Source organism: Camarhynchus parvulus, chromosome 3 (assembly GCF_901933205.1).
Source record: "Camarhynchus parvulus chromosome 3, STF_HiC, whole genome shotgun sequence".
In the NCBI taxonomy this organism is placed as follows: domain Eukaryota; kingdom Metazoa; phylum Chordata; class Aves; order Passeriformes; family Thraupidae; genus Camarhynchus; species Camarhynchus parvulus.
The window spans coordinates 55,068,208-55,094,736 of record NC_044573.1 but is presented as its reverse complement, the minus strand read 5'-3'; the positions used below and the strand labels follow the sequence as shown (position 1 = coordinate 55,094,736).

Sequence of the window (26,529 nt, the reverse complement as noted above, 5' to 3'; positions counted from 1 at the left end):
ATCTGCTTCTTAAAACCTGTAGCTTGATCCAATGTTTTATTCTCCTTATCTTTGAAGGCTACTGGGAAATTTGAATCTCCCCGCCTGCAGGTTAAGGTCCTCACTTGTTTTCCTGAGAATCATGCCACAAAAAAAAAAAAAAGTTCTCTTTCTTTCTGCAACAACCTTTAAATCATGGAAGTTTGCTATCACACTTGAAAAAAATAATTCTGTTTTACCTAACCTGAGGAAACAAGGTTTATTCAACATTTTCTCACAGATCTTTTTTTACTGACTTGTAATATTCTAGTTGTTCTGCTTTGGAGGTTCTCCACTTTCTACTGTTTTCTTTTTTTCTTGAAGCATGATTTCCTTCAATATGGTGTTTCACAAGCACTGAACAGAGTAATATGATTATCTTACAAACCCATCCATCACATAGTATTTGTCTATATCCATCACACTGTAATGTTTGCCTTATTTACAAAAACATGATACTCTTCACTCATAATCGATGTGTGATGCAGAATAAAGTCAGGTATAGTTTTCTGCAGAAGAAATCATTTATTTTCCTCATTGTTTTGAGCATATGATTACTCCTATTTTAATGCAGAGATTTCTACCAGTCCTTTGTACTTCGTGCTTTTGTCCTGTTGTTTTCCCATGTGCTACCTCCAGTTTGCCAAGGTAATTTGGAATTCTTATTCTGTACTCTCCTGCCATTTATTTCAGTCTGACTAACAGAGTAGTCTGGCCTTTCCTCTGTTCTTCTAATGCATAAAAATGTCATCTACAAATGAATAACAATTAATAAAAGAAATACTCCAGATCACAACCCATTTGTGAGGAATACATATAACTGGATTCTGGACAGACACTATGGAGCCTTATTCAGTATCAGCTTCCATTGTAGCAGTGAACTCTGACAGTTCTTTTCTGAGACTGATTTTCTGAAATCATCTGAACTATATATTCCTAGCTGACTTATTATGTGTCAATGTAGGCAATATTGAAAACATTTGTGAAGTTGGGCAACACACATTGACAGAGAGTAGAGAAATGACTCTTATCTGATTTTATAAATGGTCATTAGTTTTTCCTCTGCAAAATCCAGAGCTCTTCCCACTTCCTAGATAGAATTCCTGGCTTTTAGAAGATGTTCTTAATGTACCCTGTATTATCACCTTTAATGTTCACCTGGAATATGACTGTTGTGCAATATCAAGCAACAACAAAAAATTAAACATGTTACATGTTTATTACATGTTTAATAAACATTATTACAAGTGTTTAGTGAATATTTTGTCTGAAAACTCACATTACTTCTAGCTCAGGACTAAGCCTTTCAGCAATTCAGAATATTCACATGAGAAACAAAAGCACTTCACATTTAGAAACTACAAGAGAACATGCAATTTTTGTCTTGCAGGAAAGTGCTAAACTGTTCCACTTGCTTTTAGAGCGTGTGGCAGATAACACAGCTATTCCCATTCTAAAATGTGGCTAGAGATATGCAGGACAAGAGACTAAGATACCTTGGTTGACCCTTCTGATTATAAAATGGGTGACTCTTCATACTATAGAGCATGGATGGTATTGGGGTATGAGGGAGAAAACCAAGGATCACAGATACATACAAATTAATTAAAGAATTGTATAACTAGGTTGTGCTTTGCAGGAAAAAGTGGTACACAGGCTGAAAACATATTTTCTCTTTTTTTTTGTCAAAATACTGGTATCAAAGAACAGTATAATAATTTAGCACACCAGCTGTTGGCTGTACTGAGGTTTTAGTTTTACAGTCTTCAGTGCAGAAAATTCAGTTCAAAAACCACCACACAGCTCCTTGAAAAATGTATGATAGCAGGAATCATGCAGGTACTGAAGATCCAAACCTGATGTTATAACTGGAATAAAAATAGAGGCTTACATTAATTTTTTTTAATAAAATTTGATAGTATTTTGAGTGCATGAGAGTAATTTGCAATATTTTTAGCTTCTTAGGCTCTTTATAATAGTTGTGGGAGTTTTCTTTAGTAGAATTCTACCCCTTCCCATTCTGGCTCAAATAAAATGGGAAGCTAAAAATACAAGAGTTTCATTCAAAGTCTGTGGGAATAAGATGGCCATGACATGCCTATAACTCTCTCTGAAAATGCTTTTAGTCTCTGGAGAGATCATATTGAGATGGTTGTGAGTAATACATTGTGGGAGTTTTTCCCTTTAACACAGCTGTTGTTTTAATCATGTGCCAAGGACTTAAAACAATTGTGATTTATCAGCTAGGGAAACAGAAACTTGATGTCATACTCCTTGCCAGATTTTGTAAGATTGGATCAGTATTTTTGTCTATTTTTATTTGTCATGAGGAAAAAATATCCTTTCTGTTTTGTTACGTTGTCTAAAATTAGAAAAATTGGATCAGGGTAAAAGTAAACTTTGCACATGGTATCAAAATCCTGAAATAGTAGATGAAGCACCAAATTAAATTTTAAGATAATAATAAAAAATTCAAAATTATTTGCTTGAGTAGAAAATGTAATTTAATGTTTATAGATTTATGAAGTTAAATAGTGGCTTTTAAAATATATCTCATTCTTTCTCAGTATATAAGTTCATGCATTATTATACTGGTGAGATGGCAGCAGGCTTGTTATCCTCATGCCCGTTCTCCTAATTTTTCATTTTTCCTGTTACTATATGGAAAGGTTTAAGAAGAGCTTGGTATCAGCCATTTGGCTGGAATTACCTGCTCATGTGAGCAGGAACAGTTGTACCTAAGTGAAGACAAGAAGATTCCCCTGGAAAGCAAACACAGCTTGTACGCTCCATGACACGGCTGAAGGACATAACATGGAGTATACAAATTTTAACCTCTCCTCCTCTCCCATTCATCAGTGGTTCTGTGGTTGATGTGTGTCAATGCTCTCAGGCGTGTGGTGTGATTGTTGGGACTGTCCTGGGCAGGGCCAGGAGCTGGACTTGATTATCCTTGCAGGTCCCTGCTAATTCAGGATATTTCATAATCTTTCCTAGGGAGGTATGCAGAAAAAAGAGGACTTCCTCACTGGATGCAAATGAAGCATGTTTTACAGCCTTCTAGACTCTTTTCCTTACTGACATGTTACTAATGTTTTCTTTGTTTAAAACCAGAAAGAAGATTAATCTTCTCAGCAGTGCTGAGTAGTTGCTAAGAGAACACAAATTCCAAATCCAAAGGCCATTTCTGAGAGTAGTTAAACTGTGAATTTGAGTATCTGTGCTTATAAAGGATTTAGACATAACCTTATGTTCTTCTCTGAAGCTGTTAGGAAAAAGTATGATTTTAAAACCAATAAGTGCAGTTTTATTGGGGCACTTTAACTTAAAATTGGTGTTACTTTTTATTTGACATTCAACATTTGTTTTTACTGGGTAAGCCTATGTAATGTCCAAGTGCTTTTATTTTTTCTTTTTAATGTAATTTTTCCTAAGGTTTTGCTTTTCATTTTCAGTCTTGTTTGACACCTTAAGGTGTGGATAAAGTCTACAATTTAGCTTTACTTTCCTTCCTTCTTATCCCAGCTGTCATGTATGAAAATTTTCCTAATTTCTCTCTCAGATCAGCATGTTTTCCCATCTCTTGAAGTCATGTTGATTAAAATAAACAAAAAATTATGATAAATATTAAATGCATTATCTTTTCCTTAGACTTACAGGAAATCTGAAAGGCTAAACAATGATACTTGCAATCTAAAGAAGTATGTCCATCACACACAGATCTTTCTGTTTTTAGCAGCCAGATTTTACATTCTTTATTCTGTGAAGTCAATCAGGCACTTTGAGTGAACAGTGTATTGCCTAAGGTGCAGATCATGTGCATGAAAACAGACTAATTATGCTAACATTTAAATGGTAAATTCATGATAAAGCTCGTCAAAAGGAAAAATATTATTATATGAATGTAGGAACTGTAGCTCTATTACAAATAGGATTATTTTATGTACTATTCTACAGTCCAAGTGTTTATTTCCAAACACTTGTGGTTTGCACAAGTAAACACAGATTCATAGCCAAGGAGAAGGTTATCACCCACATAAGCATAGCAAAAATAGGATGGCTGTCCTGATGACATTGATTACACTTGATTTGTGGTTTTTGCATGCAGTCACTTCAGTCACTTTTTTTTTAACCTTTGAACACTATAAAAGTCAGCCAATCCAGCAAAGGTGGTTAGCATGATTTCAACTTCGACCAAAGTGGGATTTATCTTCTCATTTTAGAGAGATCTAAATGATGTTCTGAATTATCTGCTGATTTCAAAGCCTGCACTCATTCACCATGTGAATTTACCTTTTAACTTCATCAGGAAGACAATGAGCTATTCTTTCAAAGTGCTTCTTTGTTTTTAAAAAAAGTAATTAAAATTAATCTTTATCTCATGGTATTTCCAAAGTTGCCTAATGAACAAGGCAGGTGATTGAAGTCAGGCGCTACACTTGTTCACTGCTGCTTAGTGTGATTCAATATAAGTGCATTTTCTTAAAAATATGGCTTTCTTTTTTGGCTCCTTTTCTCTGTAGATACTGCATATGTGGTTGAGGCTCTTTTCTTTCTGACTTGATTTTTTTTTATTTCCTTACATGTGAAAGGTTTTGAACCAGATATAGAACAGTCTGTATCCTACCAGAGGAACTGAAAATTAAAGTGTTCTCTCATGCTGGGTTGAGATGGTGGTTCAGTTGTACCTGTTTACTGCATTGGTGGAGCAAAGCATATGGATACAGACTTTTCCAGTATTATTTTCTTCTATCCAGTAGACCTAAAAAATAATAGTTCTGTCTATTTGAGACAGGGCATAGTCAGTTGCTCCCCTAGTAACAAGTTTAGAGTCTGGCTACTTATTTTGATGAGATCCCAGTTATGCAGCATTAGAGAGCAGATGCTCCTGGTGTAATCTGATAGTAATTTTTACTCTATTTTCTAATTTGTAGTCAAGGATAGATGATTTGATGAGACCAAGGCCTCTGTGAAACCTCCACCCTACTTTACCTCAAGCTGATCCCTTGACCTCAAAGAAAGAACAAACAGTTCTGCAGTAACTTTTTTTTTTTAACGTGTGTGCTGTACCTTAGTTATATTCAGATTAATACAGAGAACCAATGAGATCGTTTTAAAGAGGCTTTTTCATCCTTACTAACCTTTGTCAATGGTTGGCAAATAATTTTATAGCAGATTTAAGCACACTTTTGTTAAAAGCAAATTGGAATATATGCTTTTTGGCACTATAAATGCTAAAGAGAGTAAGAAATGAGGAAGAGGAGCTCTGAAGGAGAAGATCCCAGTAACAATCTTGGTTTCAGCGTGTGGTAATTTTAGAATTTGTCGTGTCAGAAAGTTTTTGCACAAAGCAGTAGACATGCAGCTGGAATTAGTGACTGATTTATCCCTGAGGTACAATTAATTATTTGAGGATTTTCGCTTCTGTTCTATGTTGTTGTTTGTTTCTTTACTGGAACTGACTGTCATAGATAAAATCTTTTTAATTTCGTAAACCTCATTTTGTGCAGTCTATTGGTTAAACATCAGCACAGGCACACAAAACCAGATGGTGTTGTATTTCTCAGCCTGAGAGCAAGGAAGTCAAGGCACTTGTTCATATTAATAGATCCTCTTTTGTGGCTGCTTTAATTGCTCACTATTTTAATTAGTCTACAGAAGTTTTAATTTAAAGAATTTGCAAATAAATGTGTGGCGTAGGGACGTTAGTTTCAAAATCTCTATCGACACTTTTACGAGAGGTTATGATGGTAACCCTACTTTTTTCCCCAAGATATTATAGTAATTTTTGTTATGTCTGTGTATAGCTGTGTCCTTACTTTCCCTCTGGTTTTACAGGGCACAATGACTACATGTGTCCTGCTACTAACCAGTGCACCATTGACAAGAACAGAAGGAAGAGTTGCCAGGCCTGCCGACTGAGAAAATGCTACGAAGTGGGGATGATGAAAGGTGGTATGTACACAGCCGTCATCAAATCTTCAGCATTGCTGTCTGCCTTCCTGCCTTTTAGCTTCATTGGGCAGCTGCTATGGTTTCTAATTAAAGGAGGGAGCTACTGATTTTATTGAGTTGAAGTCTATTAAATCAAAATTATTTTATTAAATAAAAAATGGAAAGCTCTGGAATATCATGTTATCTTGTCCAGATTTGCATGAAAAATAAGAGGACCATTGATTTCAACAGAATTAGAATTCCTCTGTTATTATTTTTAATTCAGTGTGGTTTTGGTCTCTCATGGTAGGCTTCAGATCCTGATGAATGAAATTTAACCCAAGATTTTGCAGCATTTTGCAGTTCAGTGGGAAGAGCATTGGTAGTCTCAAATCAGTCCATATTATTAAATAAACTTCTGGATATGTGATTTTTGTTCTGTGAATCCTGGAAGGGAAACTTAATTTCTCTGCTATGGTACTGTACACGTATTTTAGATGTGAATTAATTTAACTCAACAATATTAAAGGCTTACTCATTTTATAAGAACTGTGATAAATGCCACTTTCCTAGAAGATTTGTAATAATGATGGCTTGTTGTAGCCTGCTAAAAATTTCAAATTGCTTTCATCAGTGAAGAGTAATCAGTAGCTGTATGGAAACCTGTATCTATAGGAAAAACTTAGCAAACTAATAAGTGCACAGGGCAGAAGGGATTCCATGTATTTTGTGTGTAAAGAGCTAGTTAGATTACAGACTGGTTCTTCCTTTCTTTGGCACACCTAATGCTTACTTATGCCCCAGAAAGTCTGGTGCAAGAGAGAAGAGGAACTCACCATGTTGGTCCTTTCCTCAACAAATCATTTGTAAGTCCAGCAAAGGTAGACCAAGTCTGAGAATCTTAGGAGAAAAAGAGAAAGGCTAAAGGAAAAATGATCAGTTGTTGCTGCACTTGAGATTGGGTCTACATTTTTCTCAACTCGAGGATTAGGAAAGAACTGAGACTGATTTTATTGATCTCAATTGTGGGATGCAAGCAGGAGGAGGATGTAAAATCTGCTTTTTCTTCTAGAAGTTAAGACAGCGGTTGATTTTTTTTCATGAGATTTTATGTATTGATCCTGGTTTATATGGCTAGAACTTTTCAAAGTGTATGTAGTTAATATCACAGGTATGATCCAGAATAAATAGGGGTTCAAGAAAGGCACATTAAAAGCAGGGAATCCATACATGAATATGCCATGCAGATTTAGCTTTGACCTTTGTACACATGGCAGATCACAGCTAGGATTTATAATTATGCTTTTTGTTGATGACATTGCATTTTTCATTTGGCACATTTGCATCCATACTTACGTGTATTTAATTAATGATCCACTCTACCAGTGTTATGTTTTTCGTATGTCTTCTCTAGGATGCAGGTTCTAATAGGTTTTGACCATTCCATAAGTAACTGTTTTACTCTCATAAAAACTGGGAAGATTTCTCAACCAGCATTGTTTTAGATTAAAAAAGTCCAAAAGAAATACTGCAATTCTGTCCAAATTTTCTTTCAAATATAAATGTTCTGGAATCATTATTTCATATAGTGGTTCTCACCTGAGAAAAGTAGTCTGGATTTCATCCTTTCCTTTCCTTTTACAATGCTGTAAGATTTTTATAGTCACTCTAGGAACTGGCAGTTAAAAAATAGTCAGTGTTGTGGTGTTTTGTTTGTCGGTGTTTATTGTTTTGTTGCTGTTGTTTTTCTTCTTTTAAGAAACTAAACTCACAGTTTATAAACAAGGAGATCAGGATCAGCATAAATTGTATCTGCTCTTATAGTACTACTAATAATGCATGAAGTTCATCACTGGTTCATAGGCAAGAGTTTTAAAATATTTATTTTATGAAGTCTTGGAAAAAAATCTCAAGATCCCTCAGTTACAAGTAATAAATCTGTCATGCCTGCAGATGACTTCAAGGAAGGTAAAATTAATGTACATGAAGTAAAACATAAAAAGCTTTTCTGGAGTCATCACTGATCCCCTACTGGCCACATGAATGTGTGGGGAAGAAAAACTTTTCTAAATTCTTCTAAATCTAAACCTAAACTCTTCTAAATCTAGACCTTTATAATTGTCACATTTCTCACAGATGAAGATAAAGGTTAAGTAAATATTCTTATCATGCCATATGGCTTAACTTTAAGTGATAATGTTTAAATGTTTTTGATTTTTAAATTTTTTTTCTGAAGAGACCTGTGAAGATTTTCGCTTTTAATAGATAAAATAGAACTTTTCTTCAACATACTAAAATGATGTAGCTCTGTGATTTCCCCAAGATTCGCAATGTTCTCCAATAACTCCTAGTTCTTGTGATTGGATCTTTTAATTTAAAAAAATCACTTTATGTTCATTTTGAAGGATTTGCCTTTTTTCAAGGCACTAATTCTATCATACACTTGAATATTTGTTTGTGTCTTATCTCACTTTTATCTCTGTCTCCACAATTTGCTTATGATGATACAACCTTTAGATATAGCAGAAAACACATGTAATCTTTCTTTCCCCCAAATGTAATCCCAGTTTTTATTCTACACTAAATTAGCTGAGGTTTCTCAGTAAATTTTAAAAGTTGCCTACTTGTGACTTTTATCTGCCATTTAAGTGATATGAGTAATAACTGATATAAAATATGGACTTTCAGTAAATATTGTGGAAGGTAGGCAAAATCTTCATTAAATATCTCTGGTTAATTCTAAACATATGATATAGAATATGGCTGCTGAAGTTTTCCTCACAGAAGGTCACTTAATGCAGACTGAAGATGTTCCTATATATTATTTTTAGTAGAGTGGACACAACTGAAATATGTTTTAGAGGCTTCATGCAGAAAAAAATGCAGGCTTCAAGTGGCCCTTGAACTGTGTGGAAGGAACATTTACTGATGAGTTCCTCTTATGAGATCCTGTGGAAATTTTATTGATTTTTTTTTTCTTCCCTGTTCTTGGGTCTTTTAAAAACTTCTTTCAGTACTGAAGAGTTATTTTTTTTTCTCTCCTCTTGTGTTTGCAAGTGTTTCCTTCTGCATCTGTTACTGTGCTGCTTCAAGAGACAATTAGACTGCAAGAATCTCTGCTGATGCAGTGGGCATCTGAGGCATAATTTAAAGCTGTTATATTTTGTCCAAATACTTCATTCTCTCTTTCTGAATAAACCCTTAAAATTATGAGTTATTAATTAGTCTGTGCTCCCCTGTTTGTACATAAGTCTAAAGTGGGCACATTGAATAAGGTCCTTGCCATGTCCCTTTTACTTCTGTTCTGTAGCATGGAGGAGAAGCCTTGTTTTTGTTTGCAATTTCCTGATCCTTTTTTGAAGCTTGTTTCTGTCCTGGTTGGGGGAAGTGTACGCCAACTTTCACATGATGCAGGGTGCCAGCTTTCAAATGGAGTTGTTACAGCAGCTGCAACCCTGAAGCTCCAAACATATGTTAAGTGCCAGTGACCCCGGCTCCCATACAGATCTTGTTTTCTGTTTCTCCATTGTTTGAAGAGCTTTCTGGTGACTTGGGCCCAAAGACCCTAATTTTATGAAACAAAAAGCACCTTGCTTTATTGTTTTTAATAATTATTTTATAGTGTGGTAAGTGAATGAGGGTTTCTAGTAATTAGCATGCTGCATTCTTCCCCTCCTTTCAATGTGTGACAAGATAGATTTGTCATTAAGTGCTGCGTGGATAAGAGCAAATGGGGTCCTAGTGGGATTCGTGGCTATGGCAAAAAAATGCCATAATGTTGAATGCCAGATACCTAAAGGAAAATCCATTATTTGTCTGATAGTCCATGTTTAACCACGCTGATACCTATGTAATTCTTTCAATTCTCGAATGATGATGGCTTCCTAGCATCAAATCATAGGAAATGTGACCATCAAGGATTTGAGTGCTCATGTGCTACATTCAGATGGTGACTTTGTATATGACATGGGGTATTTACTGTCTTTGAACAGCCTGAAATCTCAGGTTGTAGAGAGAAGATTCTGTGTACTGTTTGTTGTGATAATGAAATTAGAGTGTTATAGCACATTTGAAGCCTACATCCTGCAGTGTTACCCTCACAAATTGCCTAAGAACGCTTCAGAAATTACTGTGATACAGCCCAGGGAGTGAAACTCTGCTGGCTGTAACAGGGTGCTAAAACCACATGCCATTAGACTGTAGACACATTAACTCCTAGAGACTGGAGTCTCTAGGCTTCAGTTTTTCTCTCACATTCTTTTGAAATGGTTATCCACCTCTAAGCCAGTCTGGTTCAGTGCAACAGTCTTGCTGGAGTTTAAGATAAATTTCTACAGGGAAAATGAAAAAATGAATTTTTCATTCTGTCAGAGAAGGACCTTGCTGATTTTTGTCTTTAAATTGAGATCCATACTTCCTTGCTGAATTCTATATTTATTAATGAAAAAAGGCCTATTATTCATGAAATAGGATTATTAAAATAATTATCAAAAGCAGAAGTAAATTGATGTCTGACGCAACCACTGGATGGGCTCAAGGTCTTCTACATTTTCATGTACTTATCTTTTAATTAGCTATTATATTTAAAAGACAAAATTAGTGAATGAAAGGAAATGGATTGTGGATGTGAAATGATTCTGGTTTGTTTAAGGAGAACCTCAGTGGTGCTTATTAGACATACTGTTCTCTACTCAGCCAAATAACTGTAGGTGGGGCCTGATAAATGTATGAGGAAATGTACTCTTTAAAGTTGGAATTGTTGGGCTGAAATCATGTACTCCTGCACATTTGAAGCAAAGTTTTGTGAGTTTACAGCAGTTTTCTGGGAAATGAAATTAGATTTTTTAGTGAAGTATTTTTTCTGCTCTTTGCACACATGCAAATGGGATCACTGCCATTAAATTGTCACAAAGTACAATATTCCTGTGTTCTGCCCCCAAAATTAAAGAGATCATTATTGTGAACATCTTTGCCAAAGATGGTTTATCTTCTTATTCCACTTCATAAAATGGTCTGCGCTAGAATGAAATCTGGGAAGTCTTTTGTTGAGCCACCTGCTCAAAGCAGAATGAGCAGTGAATTTATACATAGTTAAGACTTTTTGCAGCCAGGTGGAAATGGGACGAAATGGGACAAATTGTCTTATGCTTAGTTATATGCTATAAGTGGATATGTAAAAAAAAAAAAAAAAAGAAGAATTAATGCAGAATTTTTAATGTTTAACTCTTGAACACTTGTTTGAAATTTTAAAGCTGATTATAGTTGTATATTAGTTTACATTGGCTTTTTGGCCTTTTCATACTTTTTCATTACTTGAGTAATTCCTAGAGTACTAGAGCTATAAGAGAGCTCAAGAGGGACTTTTTATAAGATAATTTAGTGGTAGGACAGGGGCTAATGGCTTCAAACTGGAAGAGGGTAAGTTTGGATGAGAAAATTCTTTTCTCTGAAGGTGGTAGAGAGACGCTGAAACAGGTTGCTCAGAAATGTTGCCCTATCCCTGGAAATGTTCAAGGCCAACTTGGATGGGGCTCTGAGCAACCTGGTCTAATGAAAGGTGTCTTTGACCATGGCAAGGAGGTTGGAACTAGATGATCTTTTAGATCCTCTCCAACCCAAAACTGTCCACAATTCTGATTGTATGGTTCTGGCTCTTCTCTTGGTTAGACATTTACAGTTCAGTTCTAGCGCTCAGTCCTGGTATCAGGCCAAACACCTGCAACACAAAATTTCTAAAATGTAGCAATTAAAATTTCTTACTGTCTTTGAGATTTATACCAATGGACTCATTGTCCTAAAATGACTGGCTTTCCCAAATAATGGTTGATGTAAAGGTGGAGAATGTTCCTCAAAAGGCTTTCTTGTGATCCCTGAAATGTCTAAAGGCTCATTGTAAATATTGTCTAGGAATGGGGCAGTTGCTATACTTACTGTAACCAAAACTTGGTATGAGTTTATCAGGAGTGTTGACACTGAAAGGGATTAATTTGAATAATGGATTAATTGAACTTCTCTTGTTTCACTTCTACATGTCCTAAGATGCTCTTTAGGTGTGCTATGTGCTATGACTGCCAAAGACTGAATACAAAAATACAGATTAGGATGAAATATGCCTTGCACCTTCATCTTTAATTTAATAGATCATTGTTTCTCAAACTGTGCATTATGAATAGTCATTAGAGACCCCAAATGACGTTTGCCTGCTTTTTAACAGCTATTTTTTGTAACTGGTCTTTAAGACTTTACATGAAAGACCAGTTTTATGATCTGCATTTTAGTCAGTAGGATTTCTGGGGCACTGAGATATGTAGTGTGACTTGGCCAATGAGCAAACTGGTAGCAGAGCCAGGAGTTGAACCAGAATATCTGAATCTAAACCACCACTGTGACTTCTATCTCCAATAGAAGGGGGCCCTGTTTATAGAGGAGAAATAAGCTCCAATTTGGAAAAGGATAAGAGATATTTTTTGAAAAAAAACTCTCATAAATAGACGTACAGTACTCAGGAGTCAAAAAGACTGTAACATCCAGGTGCACAGACTGAACACAAACCTGTTACTGATTTATAGTACTGAGTGTCTAGATATCCTTGTCAGAAACCAGGCTGTTAAGCACTGTCACTTGGGGCAGGTCTGTTTGAGATTAGACATTAAATTCTGATTAATCTTTTTAGAAGATTTCAGACAATGTTTCTCATTTAAACTAATTGTCAACCCACCTGGGTTTTCAGCACAATTTACATCACTGTTTCATTTTCTGAAAGAGAAATGGGAATGAAATAAGGGGCTGATTGTCTGAATCATATTCAAAAGAAGGATTTATTAGGCTATAAAATTTGAATTTGGAAAGTGGTGTTACTTTTCTGTGACCAAATAATGTATTTATGTAGAGAGATTCAAGCAGAAAAGTTCCCGAAAATCTCAAAAGTCTTCAAAATCACCTTGGAAGGACCATGCTGATACATTGCAATATTAGAACCTACCCTGCCGTCAGAGCTTCAGCAATCTCTGTCTGTTACAAATCTATCAAGAATGAAATTATGTTATTGACTTCGGCTTATGTACAGCAGCTACAGTGACCTTATGTTTGAAAGGAAGCTGTAGGATTCTGTTTTATTTCCAATGAAGCATTATAAAGCTGTTGGATTCAGCAGAGGTGTGCCTAATGTGCCTACCTGTAAAGTGAAGTTGCCGTAAGAGGCTGTTGGGAGACAGATACCTCACCTGCATCTGCCCTTTGGACTCTAGAGCTAGTTGTGCTTAGACACTCAGGTTTGTGTCCATAAGGGAGCTGTTGGCTTGTTCACATTGTTTTACTTTTGCAGTCCCTTAGTTTGGCTAATGGCAGCAATGACACAAAAGTGAGCCTGGACTCAGCCCCAGAGGTCTTCCCCCAACAGTTTAGTAAATCCTTCCCGTACTAGGACATTTGAAGAAAGGCTTTTGAATTTCTGGTCTCTTCAAATCCAACTTCAATTTCAGAAAGGTAGGTTTATGTCATAGGAAAATATGGTTTCTTCCTTTGCAAACACTGGTGTAAAGGATTTGTCTGGCAGCTCTGCCATGGCCTGTTTTGTGCATTCTCCCTTAACACTTTGATCATCAGTGCGGCAATTGACTCTCTGCCTCTCTGAGAGATACCTTCTTATTTATAATATCTTTCACTTACCACATGCGTTTTCTCTTTTATTGTCAAGCAGGGTTTGATTTACAAGACATTAGAGTTTCTTTCTCTCTAAAACAGAGATTCTTTCTCTCTGGCAATTTTCAACCGGATGCCAATGAGGTAGGTTGGTCATGAAGAGCAACAACATTGTTTGGAGGAGAAGGTGCTTCCAAGCACATTTGAAACACTCTTTTGACAAGCAGACAAAATGATAGGCTGTTAAGGCTACAAGGCTGTGCATGTATACAGAAGTGTCAAATGTCTCTCCTCTGGGGCCTGCTGACAAGGAGCAGAAGTGTGGACAAAGAGCCTCAGGTTCAAAGGTTGTTCCAGGTTGGGAACTTAGCTGGTAAACCGTTTACCCATCACTGTTTCCAAATCCAATCATAGTTCCATCTTTTTGTTGTCCTCTTAAATAAAAAAAAGGAAAAAACAAAATCAAACCAAACCAATCAAAAAAACCCAAAGCCAACTCCTCCCCCAAAACCCCAAACACAAATAAGCAAAAAAAAAAAAAAAAAAAAAAAAAAAAAGTAAAAAAGTGTGGCTACAAACTGTTGTTGATTGAACAAATTTCTAACAGGTCTATCAAGAAAGAAATTGAACAATATTATACAAACCAGTTCACAGGGAATGTATTTAACTTGAATAAAATTGGAGATTATACCTGTATCTCCAAATCTAAAATGTATTACTCTGTAGGTCACACACAGCCAAGCACATTTGATTCTAATTGGTCTCCTCCTATTCTTCCTCTAAATATTCTTGAATATTTTATATGAAGGTATAAAAGTGGAGCTTTTTTATTAGCAATAGGTAGGAAAAAAATGGCTGTGATATAGCTGAGATTCAGTGCTCATTTGTTGCATTTTTAATTTTGGATCTTTTGTTTTAATGATCTGGAATTTATTTTTTGTTTTGTTTTAATGACATATGGGAAAACACTAGGGAAGTATTTAATATGGTTAACATTTCTTTCACAATCATACACATAGAATCTTGAGTTGGAAATGATGTTAAAGATCATCTAGTGCCAACGCCCCTGCCATGGGAGTGTCATATGCAACTTTATTGTCCATATGCAATTTTTTTACTGCTGATCAGGTTCTAATGATTTGATTATATAATTACTTAGAAGTTTTGAAACCTGTCTCCATGTCCAAAAGTCTGACTGAATTTACATATGAAGCTTTATAGAACTGCCTTTGAAAATCTTGGCTCTTGCAGCTTTAAAACTCAAGTGGAAATTGTTTTAGAGCTCTTGCAAGATGCATAGTACTTCAATTTTTGCTAGAATATTGTCTTTCATAACACTTGACAATTAAGATTCCTTTATTTGCTGAACTGTTAAATTAAAATTGATGCATTCATATATTTAAAAACCCCTTACAGAATCATTGCACTTTTGTCAAGAAAATTGTAGTTTGATAGAGTTGTCTTTTTTGGAATTAGTGACTGTGCATCACTATTATCTCTCTTTAACAGAGATAAAATTTGATTAAGTTGAAGGAGATTTGGGAGCACTTGCATTTTTCAGAGAGATACTCACTCCTATTTAGTTCCAGAAAATGAATAAGTTTGTTGTTTGTCCATCTAGGCCTTAGGTAAAGAGTTAGTAGTAAGGTGTATAAATCTCTGATGAATATGATACTTATACAGATTCAGAGACCTTTCTGTCTGTGATCATAAAAGCTGGTGATGTGATGCAGAAGGAATGCATACTCTTACTGACTTTTTTTTCAGACTTAGTCTCCACAAAATCCAGTAGTAAAATTGCTACAGTTGGTTGATTGGTTGATTTGTTTTTTTAATCCTGAAATAAAAATGCAAAAAATAAATCTGTGGGAGGCATCTCCTCCAAACTGGTTTTGTTCAGCTTTGCTTAATGCACTGCTTTTTTTGTTCTAAGGTGAAGAAAAGGCAGTGGTAGGCTTTCAGATGAATTAAAAATAAAACTATTGTTCTTATTTAACATCTGGTTTATTTGTAAACAGCTAAATATGCTTACATTTGCCATCTTTTCTCTGTTAAGTAAAATCCTCATCATATCCTTGTTTTACTTAACAAGGCAGGCCTGGACTAAGTAAAAGCAATCACACAAAAACTCTGATCTTCCAGTAATCTTTATGATGGAGACTTAATGCTGAAGTTGCTCTACTTATATTTACTAACCTTTAATGGATTCTTTTGTCTCTCACATTTGACCTACAGCTTTCTAAATATATCACCTTCTAATTTATTCACAATGTCAGTTTTCTTTCTCCACGGCGTGAAAGAGAACCTCTTCCTGTCTGTCCTCAACCTTGCACGGGATATTTTCACTTGAAACCTTCTTGTGTTAGAAGTGAATCTTTAGCGTTTTGTATCTAATTCATCCTGTTGCTATTCCTGATTTTCTAGTCTTGTATCTGGCTTGCAGGCTGAGCAGATATAGTCGATATAGATATTTCTTACACCAAAGTTGTTTCACATTTCAAGTCATCTTACTTGTTTTTCTCCTATCCCTTTTTCATTTATTTTTATATCTCTTTTTAATTTGGGAAGAACAGAACTGCATGCAGTGTTCACTGTAGTGTGCCTCACAATAATAAACTCTGTGATTTATGAAGTTGTTCTGTCCTCCCTTCCTTTCCTAGTAATTTCTAGCCTTCTGTTTACTTTTTAAACTTATCTGATGTTTTTATAGTATTTTTCTAACCTCAACTTCTTGTTTATGAATTATGTCAGCCTGTCTATTTATGAGTATGTTGAACAGCACAGACCCCAAGGATGCTTTCTCTTTGAAAGAAAATTTCTAGATGAGGAGCTATAAAATTTGGAATGTGAGAAAGTTAACAAATGCTTTCATTTCTGTGAACCATGTGGGCTTGTTCATGTGATTATATATACATGTTTCACAGGGCAGTTTAATTCAAAACCTTTAAATTGATACAAAACCAAATACAACACACAACAAAAATATCTGTTACAGATAGAGCATGCCTGCTATTGAGTATTGCAAGGAAGTTACCAGTGAGAGTATCTCTACAATGACAATTTGCCAGAATAAGTCTTGTGTTTCTCTGAATAGCAAGTATCTCCCTGCCTCTCCTTAACAGGAACTGTTTAGTGGTAGGAAAAATTGGTATTGCTGAATGAAAAATGGGAACAGCAATGTGTTTGAGAGTTTTGGCTTAGAATTAGTTTAGTGAATGGGACAATGTAGATAGGTTAAGTAACAAGAGTGATAAGAGATTTATTGAACTCCCTTTATCTAAATAGATTAATGGAATAGAATCACAAAGCCCACTAGATTTTGAATGAATTAAACATAAAATGCCTAATCTCCAAATACTAATTCAGTGTTGAATTCATAATGCAATAAAGAGGAAAAGAGATTGAAAGATTCTCCCTGTTTCTTTGAGGCTGAAAAGGAACAACATTTATATGAAAGCATGTTGTATGTGGGATGAAAATGCTGCCAACAAAGACTGGGATTCTAAAGGTTTGAAATTTTGTGGTGTTAAGAGAGCTGAGCAAATGTTGTGTTTCCCTTTCCCCAACCATTCTGAAGACCCGTACTGATTGCTTGCAAGTGTTTTTGGTTTGTTTTGGGTTTGTTTGAAATGTTTTCTCTTCCCTATTTTTTGAATGCCTTGCATCTTTATTCTCTGTAGATACTTCTTTTGCATTTCAAGCTGGGACTAGTGCTGCTTTTACCTATTGCATGAGAACTCCAGCGTAAGCTGCATCATAAGCTGCTTTCTCATATCTCAATTCCTTGTGTGCTTTCCTTATTACTTGGTTGTCCTCCCTTGCCTCCACTTGATGATGGATTTAAGTTTTTGACTCGGTCTCAAAATGCCTGTTACTCCTCCACTTAGATCCAGACTTAACCTTCCCTTTATGGTTGGAGTCCACATGGGCTTTATCATTGTATTTTTCTTGTAACCTTTCCACAAAGGGAAATTTTGTTCCACTGCAATGGTCTTATGTTGTTTGAATTGGTATGGCTGACTTGATAATATCCTAAGTTCAGGGTCATACAGTACAAAGCACATTGCAGAAATGTGCAGTAATGACAATAATGGTTGCTGTTGTGGTTTATTTCAGCCTTTTGACAGTAGGTCTCCCACATTAGAATCTGAGGTCATAATTATCTCTCCTTTTCATACTTATGTTTATCTACTTAAATGGCATCCTTTTTTGCTGTATAAACTCATCTTATAATGGGAACTTTCTTGAGTGTTTTTTATATAATTATGAAGATTAGAGGCTCAGTAATAGGATGATGTTTAATTAAAATAATTGGTGACCTTAAGCAAAATATTCTAGATGGTTTTTGAGAGCTACTTCTGTGATCTATCTGACCCGCCAACATCATTAATTTATCATTGATAATTTATAGACTAATAGTCTGCTAGAGGTTGGGACATACTTTGAAGTTTTGGGCAATAAAGAAATATTTATTTTTCCCAATAACTGACTTCCTTTTGTTGGGTTAAGGCAGTGGTACAGTATCACTAGTCTGGATTTCTGTGTGAGCCCAACAGATCTGAATTTTAGGAAGGCATGCACTATTCCTGATACTATACTTTAAAAAGTAGTTTTTCTGTCCAACTACTGGTGTAAGACTTCTGAAGAAGTCTTAATCAAGAGTCAGTGCTGCTTGGGTCTATCAAAAGCATCTGCTGTTCACTGATGCCGAGTGTATGTAACACTTAAGTTCAAGGGAAGGGGTTGATGATATTCTTGTGTGTCTCTAGGAATCCGGAAAGACCGCAGAGGTGGGCGAGTGATGAAACAGAAACGCCAAAGAGAGGAGCAGGATTCCAGGAATGGGGAGGCTTCTTCAACAGAGCTGCGAGCTCCCACCCTTTGGACAAGTCCACTGGTGGTTAAACATAACAAGAAGAACAGCCCAGCCCTGTCCCTGACGGCAGAACAGATGGTCAGTGCCTTGCTGGAAGCTGAGCCACCCCTGGTTTATTCTGAGTATGACCCAAACAGACCATTCAATGAAGCCTCTATGATGACCCTGTTGACCAACCTTGCAGACAGAGAATTGGTGCACATGATCAACTGGGCAAAGAGAGTTCCAGGTAAGGAAAAAAAAGCCCGCGTCAACTATAAAACCTGTAGATCACAACCAAGAAAAAAACAACCCCACGTACTAATTTTCTGACTACCTATTCTCATTTAATTCAAATTGCTCATTTAAGTATAAATACATTAACAAAATTTACAACATTAAACAAAGTTTATGTTATATTGATCAATAAAATGCTATTGTGCAATGTAAGTGACTTTTGAGGAAAGATTTATTTAAGAAAAGGTATCTTCCTCACTCTATGGGATGCTGGGCAGTTTTTTGTTTGCAAATCCTTCTTTTTTTCCATACAAAACTCAGCAAAATTAAAGGTTGAAAGAGATTATTTGTCAAATCCAGTCAATTTGACCTAAGCAAATTATGTTAAATATTTTTATCTCCTTAGAAAAGGGTTACTCTCATATATGTAATGTAAGCCATAAATTCAGTATCACTACTAAGCCTGTAAGTATTACTAAGACTTATTTACTTGCTGGGTTATAGTTTTGACTGTGAATTACAGACCTTTCATGAATTTTGGGTTTGAAAAACAAATCCAGAATAAAAGTTTTAGTATGAAATTATTTTTGGTGCACCATGATTTCCTCTTTTCCCAAAAGGAGTTAGAGAATTTTGGAAGTATGTAACATTTTTCTTTGAGCGTATGTTATATATTTATTCATGTAGTTCAGTTAATCAATATAAATTAAATGAGAGAGTAGTTTTGTTGTTAAAGTTCATCACCTTTCACAGTTTCAATCTACACAAATACTCTTCATAAGATTTAAAAATTTGTAAGACATTTATTGCACATGTCATAGTTTTATCTTGGTAAAAATGTACTGGCATACATGGTAATTTATACTTCATAATTCACTGGAGTTCTGATCTTTTAAGTTTTTTACTGTAGCCATTTATTTAATTAAAATTATGTAGATACTTTAGGAAGGGATGCTAGAGACGACTAACACAGCACTCTCTCACATAGTGCATTAACTCAAAAGAATTACACCCAGGTTATGCCATTTTTCTGTTTTCCTTCATTTAAGCTTGGCAAGACTGTTCCTGGTAAATCAATAACCATGTCTTTTCCAGTTCTTAAGGGTTCCCTTTCAGCCACTTTTCACATGTCACTTTGTGGGCTCCAGCTATGATCAATGAGAACCTGTGTGTGTTTCATTTCTCATCGTATCTTATAAGAAATCACTTGAGAATTTTATTCTTGACAAAGTCACGGTGGTTGAAGCCTGATCTACAGTCTGTTCAAGTCAAGGGCAGTTCTGCTGTTAATTTAGGTATGTTTTGCATCATGCCATTACAAAAATGCTTTTGAAAAATGAACCTATGTACGTAGTGTTAAAGCTATTCACTATCAAAACAGATAAATTCAAATTACCTTTCTATGGATTTTTAGAGATATAATTACTCTGAGTCTGTTAAAATAAATTAATTTAAATTCAAGATGAATATACCACAATCTAAATTCTTTATGTTGTCCAACTGGAATCATTTGGTTTCCATGACTTTTAATTTTGAGAGTATTAATGGAAATGTGTTTAGAAATTAAGTAACATTGTCAGAGAACCAAGATCTGTTTTTTATTCAGAAATATCTCTAGAACTGCCTGTTACAAGATTATTAAAACTGGATAAAAAAATTACCTGGTTTACCAAATATAAACTTCAAATTTTAAGAAAACATCTGACACAGGAAAATCAAATATGTAAGGTTATCAACTCTTTGTGTGTAGCCAATGTATTTTACATTTAAATTTACATTAACTGTCAAAATAGCTCCTAATGAGAAACCAAGCCCAGTGGCTTGATCATGTATATCCATTAATAAGTACTCTAGCAAGTGAGGTTTTCTACAGAACTGTTGAACTTTGGCTAGAATTAAATAACAAAAATCCTTTTCCATTCATAGTTTGATCTATTAGGCACTATACAAACAATTATACCAAAGGAAAGCAACAGTTATACCTAAAGCAGGACAGAGAGAAAAAAAGAGTTTGTGGGTTCTGAAAGTGCTGGACACCTTGCTGTTTCTGGATGTTGTGGCCTGGAGAACAGTATGCATGTACAAAAGCAGAAATTAAAGTACTTTATGAAGTTGATTTAAAAGAATTCAGGTCCAATTGTCTACCTACCTCTACAACTGGGGCCTGTGAGAATAAGAAATTTAGACCTGTGTGCTTAAATATATATTTTTTAATCTCTTGGTCTCTAGGAAAGGTTGTGTGTACCTAGTTGCTGATATTAAACTGTAGCAGCAATGATCACCTTTCAAAGATTGGGTCTTTGCTTGCCAAAGTTTTCTTCTGCTGGAACATATTGGGACTACATACACATTAATGGAAGAGTGTATGATAATTTAAATTGCATTTTCACCCCCACAGCACGTTGCCATTGACTACTCCATTATTACTAGGATTTAAACTATGCAGCTGAATTAGAGAGGATTTGTGTATATGTTATTCATGAACAGGGGAACCGAATAACTTTTTAAAGTATTTGGTGTAAAGCATTGTGGAAATCCACTCAGTTATTTTTTCAGCTAATTTACTAGGTTTTCAAGCTTCAGGATCAAGGGTAAGAATTATCCCTTTTTTCCTAAAAAGTGAGTGTCTTTTTTAGAAATAGAAAAAAGTCAGTTGCAGGAAATGCTTTCCCTACGCACACTTCTCAAACCTTGGAAACATTGTGGGAGTTAATTTACCTATATGCAGGATGTAGGCAAGCAAGGAGTAAAGTCTATATGAGTGGGTGAGTTGAAATCATATTTCATAGTGATCACAGAATATGCTGTGTTGGAAAGGACCCACAAGTACCATTGGGTCCAAGTCCTGGCCCTGCTCAGCACCATGCCCAAGAGTCACACCCTGTGCCTGAGAGCAGTGTCCAAATGCTTGTTGAACTCTGTTAGGTTGCTGCTGTGACTGCTTCCCTGGGGAGCCTGTTCCAGTGCCCAACCACCCTCTGGGTGAAGAACCTTTTTCTAATACCAACCTAAACCTCCCTGACATAATTTCAGGCCATTCTCTTGGGCCCTGTCACCACAGAGAGAGATCAGTGTTTGCCCCTCCTCTGGCCTCAAAAAGAAGTTGCAGACTGCAGTGAAGCCTTCCCTCAGTCTCCTTTTCTCAGGCTGAACAGACCAAGTGACCTCAGCTGCTCCTCATACAGCTTCCCCTCCTGGCCCTCCACCATCCTCATGGCCTCCTTTCCATGCTCTCTAGTGGTATAATGTTGTTATATCGTGGCACCCAGAACTGCCCCCAGCACTGGACATGAGGCTGCCCCAGCTCAGAGCAGAGCAGGACAATCCCCTCCCTTGCCTGGCTGGCCATGCTGTGCCTGATGCCCCTCAGGACAGGGTTGGCTCTCCTGGCTGCCCGGGCACTGCTGACTCAGGTTCAGTTTGCCATTGACCAGGACCCCCAGGTCCCTTTGCGTGGTGCTGCTTGCCAGCATCTCACTCCTCGGTCAGTCTGTAGATCCAGGGTTGCCCTATCGCAGGTGCAGAATCCAGCACTTTCCCATGTTAAAATTCTTATGGCTGGTGATTGCCCAGCCCTCTAATTTATTGAGGTCTCTTTACAGGGCCTCCCTGCCCTCAAGGGAGTCAGCAGCTCCTCCCAGTTTTATATCATCTGTGAACTTGGTCAGTATCCCTTCCAGTCCTGTGTCCAAGTAATTTATGAAGATGTAGATGAGCACGGAGCAAAGGATGGAGCCCTGTGGAACCCCACCAGTGACAGGTCACCAGTCATATATCACCCCCTTCACTGTAACCCTTTGTGCCCCACCTGTGAGCCAGGTGCTCACCCATTGCATGATATTACAAGGTAATTTAAACAATTCCTTTGTACAACCCCTGAACACACACACGTATACTTAAGCCTATGCCTCAACCCCAAAACTAGATTGATTAGTGAAGCCTGAATACTTTTTTTGAAGAACATAATAATATTTTACTTTTGAATTCTAATAAATGAAAAGAACTTCTAGCAATAAAAGTAATTACTCATCTTTGAACTAAAGTATGAAAACAGCTGTGTGCTGGATATTTTGTCCAGAAGCATGCTGTGAGAGAGCATTGGAAGCTTTACTGAAATCCAAAAAGACTACATTTTTAGGAAGGAAGAAATTTATATCAACAGAGCAGAAAAGCAATGAAGATACAGCATACAAAATAAAGACTTTCAGGGATATTTCTGGAGTTTATTTTGCTGTGTAGGCTTTAAAGAATAGTTTTTGGTTAGCCAGTCTTTCTGATCATATAAATAGATGGGCAGGGAAGAAGAAGCAGCTGATTAGATATATTGGATAAAAGTGAAACTATTCTACAAAAGGGAGTAAAACAATGTAATTTGTGATAGAGTGTAAAATAATGTAGGCAGAGATCTGTTATAAAGAAATGCTGAAGAAAATCTTCAAAGTGAGATGAGTATCCTTGCAGACATGCCCTGATTGGGAAGCTCAGAATTAGTCTCAATTTTTATTGCAACTAATTCAGCACCACTTAAAACTTTCTTAAACTGGCTCTGCAAAGTTGGTGGTGGTAACCAGTTTCTGGGGAAAAGAGAACTTGTGGCAGCTTCTTATGCATAACCTCAGAAAATATCTTTAGTACCCAGATATAAGATGATTTTTGTCTGGGGTCAGAACCAAGTTCCCCTATGACAATGCAATTCATAGTATGCCAAGTACATAAAAGCTTGTTTTAATTTTTTTTTTTCCAAAACCTTGGCCCCTAGTACAAGTGAGTTTGCCCAATTAAATGAGCAAAAATCTTGTACAGTGTCCTATGACATAAACAAAAATTCAGGATTTACTCTTTAGGTGACCTAATGGGGATTTAGGCTGCAGTCCTTCCAGGTGGCCTCTGTAAGATACTGAAGGTGCCTTTTGATTGCCTCAGCCAGTTGGAATAGCAGGCAGCTGCATGTGAGGTGGGTGCAAACAGATTTGTGGTGGGCTAGACTTTACATGTAAATTGAGCCTTTTACCATTGAATTTAATTTAATTGGGACAAATCACTAAAATCACATGTAGGCAAGGTATCAGTGTAGATGAATGTTCATTTCTGAATCACATATTCCTGAAAGATATGCCTTCTTATGTTCTTGACTTATATAACATCTTAGTGATATAGTACCACATTCACAATAGTCTTTAATAAAATGAGCAAAATCATTACTCTGCTTTTCTACAGAAATGCTGTTATGTCAAAGGAATTAACTTCTTGTATTTCATTATTCACTTACTGTGTATTTAGTTTAATGTCTTATGGAGAACTGTATTTTCTAAACGAAGCTGGCATTTTCAATGTAATCAACCAAACATTTTTGGTGCAGAATCTCCTGAGATGGTAAGACACATTATGAGCTTATGCAGTGAGCTCCTGATAAGGAGTGTAGCTTTAAGGAAATTTTTTTGCAAGGGTGAAATCTTTGGCAGTGCTGCTACAATCTTGTATAACTATTTACTACAAGTACAGTAGCTGTACAACTTAATAGCCCTAAAATGGTACACTGGGCATACAGGCTTTGAAGTTTTGAGATGATTCACAGTGCTGTACTTATTTTATGGCTTCATGAACCGAGGAGATAAACATTTTGGCACTGGTTTTTCTTTGGGTTTTTTTTGGTTTTTTTTTTTCTTCTTTATTTCAAAACCACAGAGGTTGCATTGTTTTCCTGTTTGACCTTCTAAACTGCTCTGTTAAATCAGGAACAGTGTGTAAAAAGGCCAATAGCCACAATTTCACACTGCACTTTAGTGGCACCAAACCTTGAAAAAAAAGTGAGTTAGCTTGCAGTGGAAGGAATGATGTCTTGGATGAGAGTGGTATGTGTTTATAACCCTTTAGATGTAGGAATGTTTATAGAGCTCCTAAGTGTAGTGATCCTCCTGCCAATAATTTACATTTATTTAAAAAAATAAATGGCTTGCAATTCCTGTAATAATTTTTAATAACCCTTTCAAAACATCTATTTTACAGTCTCTTCTCCTTTGCCTAACAGGCTTGCTGTGGAGATTTCTAAAATGTCATTAAAAACCCCACCTCTTTGCTTATCTCTTTAGTCTATTGAAGTGATACTCTCTGCTCCCCGACTTCTTAGATGAAAAAACAGAGGAAGAAAATCTGTAAGCAAAAGAGAAATGAAAATAGGCATCTGGATCTTACTTTATGGCTGCTTTTGCTAATTGAATTTCTGTGAAATATCAATTAATTACCATGAAATTGTAAGTATCAAACATTGTAGTGGAATAAAGTAAACACCATTTGAATTTGAACATCAGATTGAGACATATCATTCAATAGAATGATTATGAAGAGCAGCAGAATTAAAATCATTAAATACAAAATTAAAGCTTTCCGTCTCTGTGTTTTCTTAGTCTGGGAAGCATCTTCAGTTTTTCTTGTCTCTATTCGTGAAACCAGAAAAGCATTCCTTTCTGTCCTTCTCCTCCAGCTTCTGGCTGCTGTATGAGAAAACTCCTCTCTTATGAGTTCCTCTTTTAGTTATCTCTAGAATTCTCTTGTAGTGCTTTTGAAAAAGATTGGGTCTATTTCCTCCTGTACAGAACTTCTAATTAGAGAAAAGGACAAGACAATGTATCACAATGGCCTGCTGCTGAGAGATGGTGTGGAGATGCTGATTCTAGAGGACAGGGAGATGTTATATGCACCTATATGTTATATGCTTGTGTCAGACAGGAAAAAGCCAAAGCTGAGAAGGAATAATTCAGCAGAAGTACTTGTAAAGGAACATAAGCAATACAAAACAAAACAAAAATACAGGCAGTGGTTTCACTAGCTGGAGACTCTAACAAAACTATAGCAGAAGGAAAAAAGTATCAAGGTCTGAATTGCAACTTTGATACTGGAAATTTAAGAGGTATCCTAATGCAATGGCTTTCAAACTCTAGGGAGTCCCTAGGGTTAGGGATATAGAAGGGGAGAGAAATACATCAGGACAGGCTGACCAGCAACAAGGAGACTCCAACAGTGAGAAAAAGTAAAGAACACAGGCAAGAGGACCAGAGGAAAAAGATGCTGTGAATCAGTCAGATGAGCCAACAGTAAATTCAACAGCTCAGCATTGGGGTTCTTATTGCTGGGATTCCTGCTGAAGGCAGTCATTTTTTCAGGGGCTCTTCCAGGTGGATGGGTCTGGTTGTTGCTTGCTCCTATTGCCACAAGAAGAGCCTTGGGATGTGATTTACATACAATTCTTTCCCGTTTCATCTTTCAAGCTGTAATGTTCCAGCTTTATGTCCCACTCTTTCCCCAGGAGTTTCCTGGCCATAGGCATTAAAAGAATGTGTTCAAACTGCATCATTGTGTTTGCATAAAATTTCAATCAAGGGAAACAGATTTAAAACAGGAAAAGTAGTTAGGGAACCTCTTAGAATATTTGTTTAGAGAACCATTTAGAGTATTTCTTCAGAGAACCTTCAACTGAGCTCAGAAATACATCCTTGACAGTGTTCTAAACTTTTCATACATAAACTTTCAACATTTCATATTTTTCTGTTTATTCTTACCAGTTTTTCTACAAACTCCTAAAGTTAAATCTGTAGCTTTCCAGATTTCATTTTGTTGTCCAGAAGGAGAGATTCTGAAGAATATATCAGCTACTGATGCCATTATGCAAGCCAAAAATTTTTTCTAAGATTGCTAGTCCACGTATTATAGAGTTATAGTTCCATCTGTACACAGTGGTTTTAAAATGAAACCCACAGTGCTATTACAAAGCTGATCCTATTCAGGCCTTTTCAGAGTAAGAAATATTTGAATTTCAAAGATTTGAATTCTGGGGCTTCCCAACAAGC

The 26,529-nt window shown here is 36.2% G+C and overlaps 1 protein-coding gene across 2 annotated transcripts in view; it reads left to right on the top strand.

The window, feature by feature from the left end:
* Positions 1–26,529, top strand: part of ESR1 (estrogen receptor 1) — a 174,694-nt gene that overhangs the window by 111,575 nt on the left and 36,590 nt on the right. The window contains exons 4-5 of one of the 2 annotated variants that reach the window (XM_030945035.1): positions 5,857–5,973; positions 18,363–18,698. In XM_030945035.1, coding sequence (XP_030800895.1) covers positions 5,857–5,973; positions 18,363–18,698 — 453 coding nt within the window. The remainder of the gene's footprint in view (positions 1–5,856; positions 5,974–18,362; positions 18,699–26,529) is intronic. The other variant, XM_030945036.1, reaches the window with a different exon arrangement.